Source organism: Tasmannia lanceolata, unplaced genomic scaffold (assembly GCF_043159265.1).
Source record: "Tasmannia lanceolata isolate RefF3 unplaced genomic scaffold, GAP_Taslan_0.1 ptg000016l, whole genome shotgun sequence".
In the NCBI taxonomy this organism is placed as follows: Eukaryota; Viridiplantae; Streptophyta; class Magnoliopsida; order Canellales; family Winteraceae; genus Tasmannia; species Tasmannia lanceolata.
Window position 1 is genome coordinate 13,341,555 of NW_027518693.1, and position 15,299 is coordinate 13,356,853.

Below are 15,299 nucleotides of genomic sequence, written 5' to 3' on the forward strand. Positions count from 1 at the left end.
GTGTTTGCCAAGTGGGCCACACGTGCGGGGGGAGTGTTAAAGTATAGAAGATAAATAACACCTTTCTCCAGCAACTTAAGCTTTTGGAGAAGTTGGTAAGTTAAGATAACCAATACACTACAGCGAATACAGCAGTCAATAACACATAATCAGCATGTTATATTCACATGACAATTCAGAGACACTTGGTAGGATACCAACAAGGTTTTAAATTTTGGTTTCGGTGTCGGTTTCGGTCACCACAGAAACCGAAATATTTCAGTTTCAGCCGAAATCATGTAAATATTATGATAATGATTTCATTTTTTTGTTAATTTCGACTGAAATGTCTAAAATTTCAGTGTGAAATTCAGCAATTTCAGTGGAAATTTCGACTATTTCGGTGGACATTTTTAAAATTTCGGTGGGCATAGTTAAAATTTCGGTGGATTTTTTGTAAAACTGGCTAAAAACGAAATTTCGGCGAAATTTCGCCGAAATCTTGTAAAGAAACGACTTCATGTAAATTTTGTTTCCGCCGTGGCCGAAACCAAAATATTTCGGTCATTTCATTTCATTTCGGCCAAAATTTAAAACCATGGATACCACATCACAGCAGTCCCATTACAAGACTTGAATCAGCACACTACTCTTATGAATGACTACACTTTTGGCAAGGGGAAACATCACAGTTCACTCAAACATCATGAGGAACACTTCCAATCACCCCTAGTCTAAAAATGGTTGGGTCCTATTTAATAGAATCTGATTCATAATTCACGGTAGATAGATTTAGATCTGAAGATCTCCTTAACTAAATTATTTAGATCAAATAATTGGTCTAATCTCAAACCCTGATATCTTCTCCCAACAATGAACTTGGAGGCTGTAGCAATGATGATGACAGTCATACATCCGTATGGAAATCCTAGGAGGGATCTTCTCTCAACCAAAAAAACGTGAATTTGAGATGTGTAAGTAATACCCAGAGATGTCCTCTTGGATCTGTGTTTAGTACTTAACCATTCTTGGATACCATATTCCCTTTGATGGTGCAGAAGGAAGTAAAGGAGGAGAATGAGAAGAAGATAATAGGGACAATGTTCGTAGTGTTGCAATCTCCCAACCTACGATACACATTATATTCTCTAGGAGGAAAAACTCTCTCCCGGTGTGGATGGGCCCCGCTCACATAAAACACTACACTTAAGTGAATTACACAGCAAATGTCAACACTAGCCTTCAAAAAATACAAAATGCCATCTGTTCTCTACACACAGAGATATGGGCCCTGGGGTCAAATGCCATAGTCTAATAAACAGTATTGAGTTCTCAAATATAGGTAGGTAGCCACTGAGTGTCTAGAGTTTGAAAAGATCGGCACATTGGACACAGAACGATACATATTGCATTAGCTTCATAGCATAATGGAACGCCCAACTAGGCATCTAGTTAAAATAAAGAAACCTGATACATGTCACACTATTTCAATTTCATCAAGTTATGGCTAAATGTAGCCACAAGTTATGGCTAAATGTTTGCAATACATAAAATGCCCACAATGACCAATCAATTTTACTAAAATATAAATGAGTCAAACAAGAGTCTACATCAAGCAAACTGATTGATGAAGTGAACAATAAACCAAGAAACTGTAACCATTCAGAAAAAAAGAAAAAAAAAGAATAAAACCAAGAAACTGTAATACGCACCAAAAGTCGTGCTTAAAGCTGTAAACTTATAAAAGATAAAACGAATCAATATATAATTTAGCACTGATTAGGTTAAGACATGTGCAAGAAAAAAAGAAGAGAGGCATGCTGTTTCTTTATGGAATAAATCTGGCACCCTGCATAAAATAATCTGCCGAGAAATGGTGAAATACCTCTGAACATTTTTTACTGCAAAACCAATTTCCTTCTGGGCAACCTTTTAGTTGTGGCATTCCTCTTTTTCTCAAGCAACCCACATGATCTAAAGAAAATTAGGAGAAACCAAGCTTTAGGAGTCAAATGATTTAGTTTTCATACATATGGAAAGAATAGGCAAGGGTCAAACCCACATTCACGCTCGCATTGATCACAGTAGAGAACAGATTTTGCTGTGAAATGTTCTCTGTCAGCATTAAATTCGCTCTGGCCACAAATTGCACATCGACAAGATGGACAGAACCACTTTCCTTCAGGTACAGCCTACATGAGCACCACCATCGAATTTCATATCAGAAAGACAGAATTTTAATTGAACTTAATGTTAATATTCGAATTTAACTAGTCCAGATGGACTACTAATAGGCACAAGGCCAGATTAGTAACCAAAGCATATAACCAAAGACATGGGCATGACAGCATGACTATGACCAGACTTTTTTTTCTGAATGGATAACTATGATGAGACTTCCAATCCAATAATCAAAAGTGCAACTGTGAGGTTCATTCTCTTGCAAACATACTAAGGTGGACTTCTGGCAAATGGATGTGAAGAATGCCTTCTTTGGCCATTCAAAAAGAATATTTTTCTTCAGGTTTCACTTAATTTAGGTCTACATGGAATAGTCAAAAGGCTTTGAAGCTACAGATAGGAACAACTATGTGTGCAGGCTCAAGAAGAAACTTATGGGTTAAAGCAAGCACCCAAAGCATAGTTTCACAAGCTTCATCTAGCTTTTAAAAGATAGTGGGCACAAGAGAAGCAAATCAGATAACTCATTATTCATCAAGAACACTCAATTAGGAATGGTCTTGATCTTGGCATATGCAAATGATATCATCAGTATAGGGAGTGATTGTGCCAATATTTAGAGACTCGAAAGCAGCCTCAACGAAACTTTTGATATGAAGGACTTGGGGAACTTGACTTACTTCCATGGACTTGAAGTTGAAAGACAGAGGATGGAATGCAAGTATCTAAAAAAAGTAAGCCTTAGATCTGCTTCACAAGCTCAACATGATGAAGTGAGAACCTATTGATAGTTGTTTATAGTATGAAATTAGGTAGAAGAAAGGGAAACAAAATCAAGAATCCCCACAGCCACAGAAGTAGGGTAGGAGCTACGCAGTATATTACCCTTACTAGGCCTGATATAATATATACATTGAAACAAGTCTACCAATGTCTACAAGATCTTATAGAAGAACACCTACCGGCTGCAAAACGAACCTCGGATATCTAGGAAGAACCATGGGCAATGGTCTATTTTACAAAGTTTGTCGTAACAAGTCAAAACAATCAATTTCTCTCCATTTTAACCTTCCCAAACGAATGGGTGAGTTAAAATACATTAAAACCCTCTTAATTTAAAAAAAAATAAAAATAAAAAAAATCACAGCTCCTAGCATCTTTGGAACACTGAAACATTCCAATCCATGAGAAAAAAGGAGCAACCATCGAAACGAAATTGATAACTAAGATTGTTACTAAGTGACATTGATGAAATATTATCATACGTTTTTTTGTAACAATCATAGTTCCCTCAAAATATCACAAAACCCAATGATTTGTTTCATAAAGTGAAGATTGCCTTTGGTAATGACACTCTTGTTTTGGTAATGGCATTCTATTCTTTTTCTTCAAAATATCACGAAACCCAATTATTTGTTTCATAAAGTGAAGACTGCTTTGTGCTTTGGTAATGACACTCTTGTTTTGGTAATGGCATTCTATTCTTTTTTTACACTTTGCCAAATAACTACATGGTGTAGAGAGAGAGAGAGAGAGAGAGAGAGAGTTAATGAGAGAAAGAGATAAAGAGAGACAGAGAGGAAGAGAATGGTGTGAGAGAGTTATCTCCCACTAAACACGAATATATTTATATATGTGTCTGTGTATACAATGACAAGAATGCCCTCTTTAAAGTGGTGAGTCTAACACTCGCCCTCAAGCTGGAAGGTATATATCATACATTCCAAGCTTGTTACAAGCATTGTTTAACCTAGCTGGCCTTAACGGTTTAGTGAACACCTCTGCGAGCTGATCAGCTGATCGAGTGAACATAATGCATATCTCGCGTCTTTGAATTCTCTGACGAATGAAGTGGCAGTCTACCCCAATGTGTTTGGTTCTCTCATGAAAGACTGGGTTAGTGGCAATATAAATCGCGGACTTGTTATCAAAATATAATCGTGCTGGACCTGAAGATGAAAGACCAATCTCGGACAGACAAGAGCATAACCAAATCAATTCTCCACCGGTATATGACATAGCCCCGTATTCTGCTTCTGCACTAGATTTGGATACAATGTCTAGCTTCTTGCTTCTCCAAGACACCATATTACCTCCAACGAAGGTGCAATAGCCAATTGTAGACCTTCTATGTGCTAGAGATCCAACCCAATCTACATCAATAAACCCTTCTATTCTTTCATGACCATTTCTCTAGAAGCACAGTCCTTTCCCTAGCGTACCATTCAAATCTGAACTACTGCTACCCAATGAGATGTGCGAGGAAAATTCATAAATTTACTAACAACTCCCGTTGCATACGATATATCAGGGCAAGTAAATTAGCTTCCCAACAAGTCTCTTGTATCGTCTTGGATTTTCCATCTGTTGGAATATGTAACTTGCCTAAGGGTATTTAGGACTTTGTACATTCCTTTATGTTTTAGTATAAAGATATGAGTCAGGGGAGATTAGCTCATTCATTCTCTCTCTCTAAACTTTCGGTTAACATGATATCAGAGCCTTAGGGTTTTCTGATCCCTAGGGTTCTCTATCAGCCTCCATCTTCTCCGCCACCCCCCTCTCCTCTCGCCGCGAAACCCTAAACCCAACTGCAGGCCAAGTTTCATCCGAGGCACACTGGCATGCTGTCTTTTTCCTCCTGAGAATGAGTCGTTTCCTCTGAGTCAAAGGTACCAGGCCCTCCCTCCCACCATCTTCTCCTTCCTTGCGCATAACCCCTGGTCCTCTATCCCGTTGCAGCAACCCGTACCTCTTGGCCGGGAACGAGGATTTGCACCCCCCCCCCCCAAAAAAAAAAAAATCCAGGAAAATATTTTCTTCCCAGGTTGGAAAACTTTTTCCAGGATCGAGGATTTGCACACACACCCCCCCCCCCCCCTCCCTCCCAAATTTTCGAGGAAAATATTTTCTTCCCAGCTTGGAAAACTTTTTCCAGGGTCGAGGATTTATAACCCCCCCCAAAATCACTTTCCTGGAAATAAGTTTCCAGGGCTGCGATTCGCCTCGCCTCCGAAATTTTTTTTTCCAGCCCCCAATTCCTAGGTTTGTTGGTAAGCCCCCCACCCCAAGTTTTTCAACTCACATCATTTTTCCTCCTCTTCCTTTCATCCTCATTTTTCCTCCTCTTCCTTTCATCCCTTGGTAAACCCTACCACTCTTTTCTCCCTGTTATTATGTGTTAGATCTTCATCTCCTATCCTACTTTGATTCTTGTTTGTCTTTACGGCTCCCCTCTGTGCCCCATGGCTTCCCTCTTGTCAAGCTTCGTCGATGCCCGTCATTCTTGGAGTCGCGTCTAGCTTTCTTGGCGTATCCTAGTTTGCCCATCTATTCTGTTATCTCCTGTTATTCGTCTTGGTTTGGATTGTCTGTTTCTTTCTTGCTTGTTGTTATGGAGGAGGTGCTTGACAATCCTTCCACAGGAGTGGCTCCTGGTGTTCGTCCGACACCCTCTTTGGCGTCTTCTTCGTCATCATCTCTCTCTGTGGATGGATCATTCCCACAGATCACTACTGTTAAGTTGGATGGGGCAAACTACGTTACTTGGAAAGCCGCTGTCGAGAAGTATCTTATTGCCCGTGGGAAAGCCAACGTCATTCGTCGTGATCCTCCTCCTACGACGGATCCCACCTTTGATCGATGGGAACAGGAGGATGCTCTTGTTTGTACCCTTCTGTGGCAGAGTATGGCCCATCACGTCTCTGGGCCCTTGATGCTTCTGCCTACTACGAAACGGATCTAGGATCATGTTACTCTTCTTTACTCTGGCGTGGCAAACATTAGTTGAATCTGCTCTACCTATTCTGAGTGGGTGCGTTTCCGCCGTGGTGATCTTCCTCTTGCCACCCACTACAGCCAATTCGTTGGCCTCTGTCAGCAGCTTGATGTTTACATGCCGCTTACCACGGATCTCACAGAGGCTGCCCGTCAGAGGGATCAGATCCGTGTTGTGCAGTACCTTGAGAGTTTGGGTCCAGAGTACATGCATCTTCGTCAGCAGATTATCGGTTCTGATGCTATTCATTCCCTTACTGAGGTTTACTCCCGCGTCCAGCAGTGCTCTCCTGGTGATCCAGTGATATCTGTTCCTATTGATGGTTCTCCTTTGGTCGTGGTCGTGGCCGTGCCGGCCGTCGTGGTCGTCATTCTTGTGGTGGCTGTGGCCGTTCTTTTTGCACTCACTGTCAACGTGAGGGACATTATATTGACCATTGCTATACCCTACATCCCGAGCTTCGTCAGGCACGCTTGGCTCATATGGGTGCTACCACTGCTTCTGCTTCAGATTGCGCTCCCTCTGCTTTTGTTCCTGCACCAGCTGATTCCACCTATACATTATCCCGTGCCGATTATGAGGAGTTCCAGCGTCTGCGGCTCAGTTCTCGTCCTCCCTATGCAGGTTTCGCCCAGCCAGGTAGTTCGCCCACTACCCTTCTATCTAGCTCAGGGTCATGGATCATTGACTCTGGCGCATCCAATCACCTGACTGGTAACTCTTCTCAGCTTCATTCTTTTCGCTCTTTCTCGTCTCCCTCTCAGTCTATCACCCTTGCTGATGGGTCCACTACACCTATCACTGGTGTTGGTCATATCTCCCCCCATCTTGCTCTTACCTTATCTTTTGTTTTATGTGTACCAAAATCACCATTTAGTTTACTTTCAATTAGCCAAATTACTAAATCTCTTCACTCATTTTTCCCATCTTACTGTTTGTTTCAGGATCTCTCGACTAGGAAGACGATTGGAACGGGTCGTGAGGTAGATGGACTCTATCGTCTTGACTATCGGCCACCTACTGTCTTACATAGCTCTGTGGATACATTTCAGTGGCATTGTCGCCTAGGGCATCCTTCACTTCAGTGGCTGCAGTAGACTTCTCTGGTTCCCGGACCTTTTTCTAGTTTTCAGTGCGAGTCCTGTGAACTCGGGAAACACCATCGTGTGTCGTTTTCGTCCCGGATCATTAGTCGAGTGTTAATCCATTTGAATTAGTCCATTCTAATGTATGGGGACCCTCTAGGGTCGCGTCTAGTACTGGCTTTCGGTATTTTATTGTGTTTATTGATGACTTCTCACGCATGACCTGGTTATATTTACTGAAGAGTCGATCTGACGTGTTCTTTGTTTTTTGCACATTTCATTCTGAAATTAAGAATCAATATAATTGCAATATTAAATGTCTTCGTACTGACAATGTTAGAGAATACTTTTCTGATACTGATGGCTTTCAATCCTATCTCTCCCAACATGGGATTCTACATCAGTTTTCATGTGCATACAACTCTCAACCAAATGGTGTTGCTGAGAGGAAACTTCGTTATTTGCTTGAAGTAGGTCGCACTCTTCTTTTTCAGATGAGTGTTCCTAAGGCATACTGGAGTGATGCCCTTCTCACGGCGTGTTTCTTAGCAAATCGCCTTCCTTTCTCCGTCTTAGAGGATGCCTCTTCTTTCGAGATTTTATCTCCTGGTAAGGAACAGTTTCCTCTGACACCTCTTGTATTTGGATGTGTTTGTTTTGTTCATCACCTTGGACCTGGCCGTGACAAACTCAATCCCCGGTCTGAGCGTTATCTTTCTGAGGTATTCCCATACGCAGAAAGGCTATCGTTGCTATAGCCCTCGTCTGTGTAGCTGGTTTGTCTCAGCCGATGTTACATTCTTTGAGTCTGAGGCATTCTTCCCACATGGCGCAGCATCTTTCACCCCTTCTCTCGAGTCCGAGGTCTCGCTTCCCTTACCAGATCTACCTGCTTCTCTTCCGTCATCTCCTATTTCCGTGCAGCCAGCTTCTTCAGCTTCTACTTCTTCTGCCACGTTAGAGAAGCCAGCTCCACCTAAAATTACACAGCAGTATCAGCGGCGCCAAGTTACAGATAGGTCTCTTCTACCTCCTCTCGCACAATCATCTTCTGAGCCGATGATCCCTCTCTCCCGCTCTCAGGTATCTTCTCTTCCGCCTTCCTCTGTTGTTTCTGATTCTCCAATTGCATCTCGTACAAGATCCCGTTCCACTGCACATCCTATTTCGGATTTTGTTTCTTATGATAAGCTCACAAGTACCTTCCAGAGCTTTGTTTCCTCCTTGTCTTCTATGTCTTTACCACAGTCAATGGCTGAGGCTCTTGACCATCCTGGCTGGCGTGATGCTATGAACCTAGAAATGGGCGCTCTTCATAGTAATGATACATGGGATCTGGTTTCCCTACCCGTTGGTGCCCGTCCTGTTGGTTGTCGGTGGGTTTTCTCCATCAAATACCTCTCTGATGGTACTGTCGAGCGCTTAAAAGCACGGTTAGTCGCGAAAGGATACACTCAGACTTTTGGTGTTGACTACACTGAGACCTTCGGCCCAGTTGCGAAAATTCCCTCTGTCCGTGTGCTCCTGTCTCTTGCTGTTAATCATAGCTGGCCCCTTCATCAGCTGGATGTGAAGAATGCCTTCCTCCATGGCGACCTGACTGAGGAGGTGTATATGGAGCAACCACCAGGGTTTGTTGCTCAGGGGGAGACTTACTCCTACGTGTGTCGCCTACGCAAGTCACTCTATGGCCTCAAACAATCTCCGCGTGTGTGGTTTGGGAGATTCAGTGAGGCAGTCATGCGCTTTGGCATGAAACAATGCGCAGTGGATCACTCAGTCTTCAGTTATCAATCTTCAGCTGGGTGTATTTTATTGATAGTTTATGTGGATGACATAACCATCACATGGAGCAATTCACAAGGTATACAGCGTTTGAAAACCTTCTTGCAAAAGGAATTCTCTACTAAGGATTTGGGTCAGCTCAAGTATTTCTTGGGGATAGAGGTTGCTCGTTCTTCTAGAGGCTTGTTCCTATCACAGAGAAAGTATGTCTTGGACTTGCTAAAAGAAACAGGCAATCTTGGAGTTAAACCAGCTTCTGCACCCATGGATCCTAATGTGAAACTCGTTCCAGAAGAAGGCGAGTTGTTGGAGGATCCTGGCAGGTATCGCAGGCTTGTCAGTAAACTTATATATCTCACGGTTACTCGGCCAGATATTTCATATGCTGTTGGAGTTGTCAGTTAGTATATGAGCTCTCCACGTACTTCTCACTGGGCTGCGGTGACACAAATTCTCAAGTATTTGAAAGGGGCTCCAGGGAAGGGATTGATGTTCAAAAGACATGGCCATATGAAAGTTGAAGGCTTCTCTGATGCAGTTGGGCTGGATCCCCAGCAGATAGACGGTCCACCACTGGGTATTGACATTTGTAGGTGGCAATCTTGTTTCATGGAAGAGTAAGAAGCAGGATGTTATAGCTAAGTCTAGTGCAGAGGCTGAATACAAGGCAATGGCACAGACAAGCACGGAACTTATTTGGCTACGTTCACTTCTTTCTGAAATTGGCTTCATTTCATCTTCTCCTTCGCAGCTTTATTGTGACAACAAAGCTGCAATATACATTGCCAACAATCCAGTCTTCCATGAGCGTACCAAACATATTGAAGTGGATTGTCATTTTATCCGTCAAAGAATCCAGAAAAGAGAGATTTGCACTGTGTTTCCTCAGTCAGGGGACCAATTAGCTGATATGTTTACAAAGTCCTTAAATAAGTCAAAATTGAGTGATATATGTAACAAGCTAGGAATGTATGATATCTACATTCCAGCTTGAGGGGGAGTGTTGGAATATGTAACTTGCCTAAGGGCATTTAGGACTTTGTACATTCATTTATGTTTTAGTATAAAGATATGAGTCAGGGGGAGATTACCCTAACTCATTCATTCTCTCTCTCTAAACTTTCGGTTAACACCATCAAATCTCCTTGATCTGGAAGGAGTTTGACATTAGGAGCCATAGGTGTTGATGTGAAATTTCACCCCAATAGAGCATGTCTCCTCCAATATGTCTAACATATACTTTCTCTGTGACAAAGAAAGCCCATAACAAGAACGCGCTACCAGACGCCAAGAAAGTATCTGAGGAAACCCAAATCTTTGGTGGAAAACCCTCAGTGGAGGAAAGTCTTTAATTTTCGTATACCAACTTGGTCATTTCCCATGATCACAATGTCATCCGCCCATGATCACAAGAAGATATGCCCTGCAGTGGACTGATAGTTGAAAACGGAGTCATCAACAGCTCACTGTTTCATGCCAAACCGTAGGACTGCATCACAGAACCTCCCAAACCATGCCCTCGGAGATTGTTTCAGCCCATAAATTGTGTTCTGAAGGCGACAAAGAGAGGAACCCATCTCCCCCTGAGCAACATACCCAGGAGGTTGCTCCATATATACCTCCTCAATCAAATCGCCATGAAGGAAAGCATTCTTCACATCTAACTGATAAAATGGCCATCTACAATTAACAGCAATCGAGATGAGAACACGAACGAAAGGTATCTTGGCCCCAGGGGAGAATGTTTCCTGGTAATCAACCCCACATGTCTGAGTGTATCCTTTGGCCACGAGACGTGCTTTGAGGCGCTCTATGGTCCCATCTGGAAGGTACTTAATAGCAAAGACACATCTACACCCAACAGGCTGTGCTCCATAAGGTAGAGGAACAAGTTCCCACGTTTTATTAGAACTAAGTGCAGCCATCTCTGCATCCATGACAGGCCGCCAACCAGGATGAGCAAGAGCATCTGAAACTGTCTTAGGCAAAGAAACAGAAGAAACACTCGAAACAAATGAACGAAATGAAAGCAAGAGATGCTCATAAGAAACAAATTATGATATCAGATGTGCAGTAGTGTGAGATAGTGTGAGAAGCAATAGGTGATTATATGCAGGAGGATTACTTGATGTAGATGTATCCAACTGAGGCAGAGTATCAGCGGGTTGAGACGATGGCTGGCCTGTAGGAAGAACAACATGTCATGGTCTTCGAGTGTACACTTTCGGTGCAGGTTTTGAAATGTCCCCTGTAGACTCTGTATTAGGTGTCACCGAAGGCGACATTATAGCTGGCTCCACAGGACTTGACGACGGCGGAAAAAGAAGAGTGGGTACCTCAACAGGACTCGGAGGCAGATCCTGAAAAATAAGAAGTATCCTAAAAAAATGACACATCTATAGAACCAAATGTTTTCCGCAACCAAGGACTATAACACTTGTATCCTTTTTTAGTACGCAAGTAACCCAAAAAGATACATTTTTCGTTCGAGGATCCAGTTTGTCACAACCAAGACCTAGGTTGTAGACAAAATAGGTGCACCCAAAGACACAAGGGATCAAGGGGAAAGGATCACCAAAAGGTTACAGGACAAAAAACGGTAAACCGCTAGATAGAACAGAAGAAGGGAGACGATTCGCCAGAAAGCAAGTCGTAAGAGCTGCATCTCCCCAGTAAATCTTAGGAACTCGCATCTGAAACATGAGTGTACGAATCATATCTAACAAGTACCTTAACTTTCTCTCAGCAACACCATTATGTTGCGACGTGTAAGCACATGGAGATTGATGTATAATACCTCGTGAAGCAAGAAATTGAGTAAAACCATTAAAGTTAGAAAAGTATTCTTTTGCATTATCAGTACGCAAACAAGAAATGGAAGACTTAAATTGATTCGCAATTTCAAAGTAAAATGCTTCAGATCTATCTTTCAACGAAAATAGCCATGTAGCACGAGAATAATCATCAACGAAGATAACAAAGTAGCGAAAGCCATACAAATAAATAGTGTTTGCAGGTCCCCAAACATCTGAATGAACAAGCTCAAATGGGCGCGACGATCTACGACTACCACGCGAAGGGAAGGACACCCGATGGTGTTTTCCCAACTCACAAGACTCACACAACAACGATTTAACAGAACTACTAAGAAAAGGAGATTTGTGAAGCTTCTCTACATGAGGGTGACCCAACTGACAGTGCCACTGATAGGCATCAACAGATGTTCGAAGAGCAACACCGGTGTGGGTCGAATCAAGGTAATACAAGCCATCAATCTCACGGCACAATCCAATCCTCGTCCCAGTCTTCAGATCCTGAGATATACAATAAGATGGAAAGAAGGAAACAGAACAATTTGGAGATTTGGTTAATTGCAGTACAGATAACAAATTGACAGGAAATGAAGGAACATGCAGGACCGAAGATAAGTGAATATCATTACAGATGGACACCATACCAACCCCAGAGACAGGGGATTTGGTTCCATCTGCTAATGTAACAGTAGGAGGGAGCCTAGAGGTATCTGACTGTAAGGCCAAAAGAATATGAGAATTACCAACCATGTGGTGAGATACCCCTGAATCAATGAGCCATGATCCAGAGGTAGAACCAGAAAGAAAACAGGACGAGCTACCTGGTTGAGCGAATGTGGCCATAGGTTGCTTGCCTTTATCACAGATGCGCAGGAGTTCCTCATAGTCAGCAGGACTAATCACCATGGAGTCACTGGAAGATGATGCAGCAGGAGTAAGGTGAGGAGGGTGGGTATTATCAGAAGCGACTATCAAAGCAGTAGAATTACGGCAGCGATGGAGCTCTAGATGTAGATCATAACAATAGTCAATATTGTGGCCATCCATACGACAATGGGAACAATAACGAGACCCACGACCTCCCCCTGAATCACGACCACGACCACGGCCAGCACCATCATAGCCACGGCCACGGCACCACCATCACGACCACAACCAGACCTACGAAAACTACGGCCTCCATCACCACCAGCATAGACAGCAAGTGCAGACCCATCAATATGCGGAGCACTGATCGGAGTAGCCCTCATACGCTGTATAGGATAGAAAGTGTCAGCAAGAGGCGGAAGAGAGCCAGAGCCGAAGATCTGCTGGCGTAGCTAAAGATAGTCGGGGCCCTGAGAGTCTACAGTGAACAACACGTAAATCCTCCTAACGCTTGGCAAGAACAATAGGATTTACTGTAAACGGTATAAGCAGGTCAAGTTGCTGACAAAGAGCCACATAAGAACTATAATGATCTGCTGTGGTTATCTCCTCACGACTGAAAGCAAGCCAGTCAGAGAAAAGATCACACATCCGTGTGACGTTATCAGCGCCAGAGTACAAAGTTGACGCATGGCCCCAAACCTCCTTAGAGGAATCAAGATATGTCATATTAGCAGCCACCTGGGGTTCCATAACACTCCACAGAAAGGAACGAATCACTGCATCCTCCTCTTACCATCTTGCATGGGAGGGATCTGTGGTAGCTGCGGAGGCACTCTCAATAAAGCGAATTTTACCTCTACCAAGGAGATATGTACGAACTGCCCTCCGCCAAGGAGGATAATTTTGCCCATCAAGCTTTACGGAGGTCATCTGAAGAGGAGCCTCCACAGGATTATAAGGAGCACTAGATGAATGGGAAGAAGGGGGAGGATTGGCATCATAAACCGTCGGCTGTGATGAGAAATCTTCTGAAGCCATAATAACGATCAATTACAACAATCTGCAATCGTAATGATAAGGGCAAGAACAATTAACAACGAATACCCAACAATCACCAACAACCAGTCACCAAATCACGACCAACAAAGCAGCAGAAGCACATTTAGAGTAGCACCAAATGTCAAGGGCCATATCCAAACAACCAAGAGTCAACAAGAACCAAGCAAATGGACAACCAACAAGTTGTCTGAATATAGTAACAACTCCACCACCAGGAACTACCACAATAACACCACCAACCAACAGCCAACAAACAACCAACACCACCAACAATCAACAATAAATCCACAATCACCGGCAATCACGAACAATAATCATAACCACCCAACATTCACAAAGAACCAAAACCACTATCAACAATCATCAACCAATCTGCCACCGACAACAACCACTGAGCATAACCACCGAGCATCACTAACAACCAAGTGACGAGGCACAACCGATCACTACCAAAGCCAACAAAAAAATTCTCTCAAACATTTCATCAAACAGTTGGTATGCACTTATATCCAATAAATCCACCACGAAGAGCAATCAACAATAATAATCACCTCTAACCAGCAACCAACAAGCAATAATAAATCTACCACGGGTAATCACCAATAAAGTCTCCACCAATAAAGTCTCCGACAGTAAACATCCACAACCAACACCAACATACAACTAAATATGTTAACAAATCACGATCGCAGGCACAAAGACAATGTTTCAGGACAAATAAAGAGACAAAAAAAATACCCCAAAACATAGAAGAAAGAGAGTAGAATCACCAACAAACTTCCCAGAACCAACAATAGAATGATATGGAGAAGAAACAAGTTTCAACCATGAAGAGAGTAGGATTTATGGACTGATCTGAGAAGAAAAGAAGAGTTAGGGACTGATTTGAAAAGATAGGGTTAGGTTTGAATGATGCGAAGGGAAGAAACAAGGTAGAGTTAGAGTTTAGAGTGGAGGGAAGGGGACGTGAGTGGATTAGGGTTAGGTCTACGGTGTGAATAGGGGGTGCAAGTGGGTTAGGAATAGGTTTTAGGGTTGTGGAGTTACGGTTAGAGTTGAAAGAGAAGGGATTGTGTTCATCGCGTCGCGTCGCGTCTTGTCTTCAGGGTTAGGGTTTTAGAAGTTCCAGGTTTAGGGCTTCTTCAAGGATGGGTGGTCCAATCTTCAACCTTGATGCTCTGATCCCATGTTAGATAACTACATGGTGCAGAGAGAGAGAGAGAGAGAGAGAGAGAGAGAGAGAGAGAGAGAGAGAGAGAGAGAGAGAGAGAGAGAGAGAGAGAGAGAGAGAGAGAGTTAATGAGAGAGAGAGATAAAGAGAGACAGAGAGACAGAGAGGTGTGAGAGGAAGAGAATGGCGTGAGAGAGAGTTATCTCCCACTACACACGAAATATATTTATATATGTGTCTGTGTATACAATGACAAGAATGCCCTCTTTAAAGTGGTGCGTTTAACAGTGGTGCATCTAACACACATTTTAAGTGGCTATTATAGGCAGTTTCAATTCCAAAAAAAGATACTAATATCTAATCAGTATCTCTACCAATATGAAGCTAGTTTCCAGGATAGATCGGATGAGGGATGTCATTATCAATACAAGGGAGTGTGGATATCATTTTCCTACAAAATTCTCTAGTACTCACCAGTACTAGGAAACAAGCATATAATATCGAAGTAACAAATTGGTGACTAATAGAAAACTAGCCTTTATAGACACATGCATGTGTGTGTGTGTGCATGCGTGCGT

General features: G+C 42.7%; 1 protein-coding gene across 3 annotated transcripts in view; it reads right to left on the reverse strand.

Annotated features, from left to right (window-relative positions):
- LOC143848055 (PHD finger transcription factor) overlaps nt 1-15,299 on the reverse strand; it is a 39,816-nt gene that overhangs the window by 20,856 nt on the left and 3,661 nt on the right. For all 3 annotated transcript variants that reach the window (XR_013235296.1, XM_077356842.1, XM_077356840.1), the window contains exons 3-4: nt 2,042-2,171; nt 1,865-1,953 (exon numbers count right to left, since the gene is read on the reverse strand). Coding sequence is in view for 2 of the 3 variants with exons in the window: in XM_077356842.1 (XP_077212957.1) it covers nt 1,865-1,953; nt 2,042-2,171 (219 nt within the window). In the remaining variant the exon portion in view is untranslated. The remainder of the gene's footprint in view (nt 1-1,864; nt 1,954-2,041; nt 2,172-15,299) is intronic.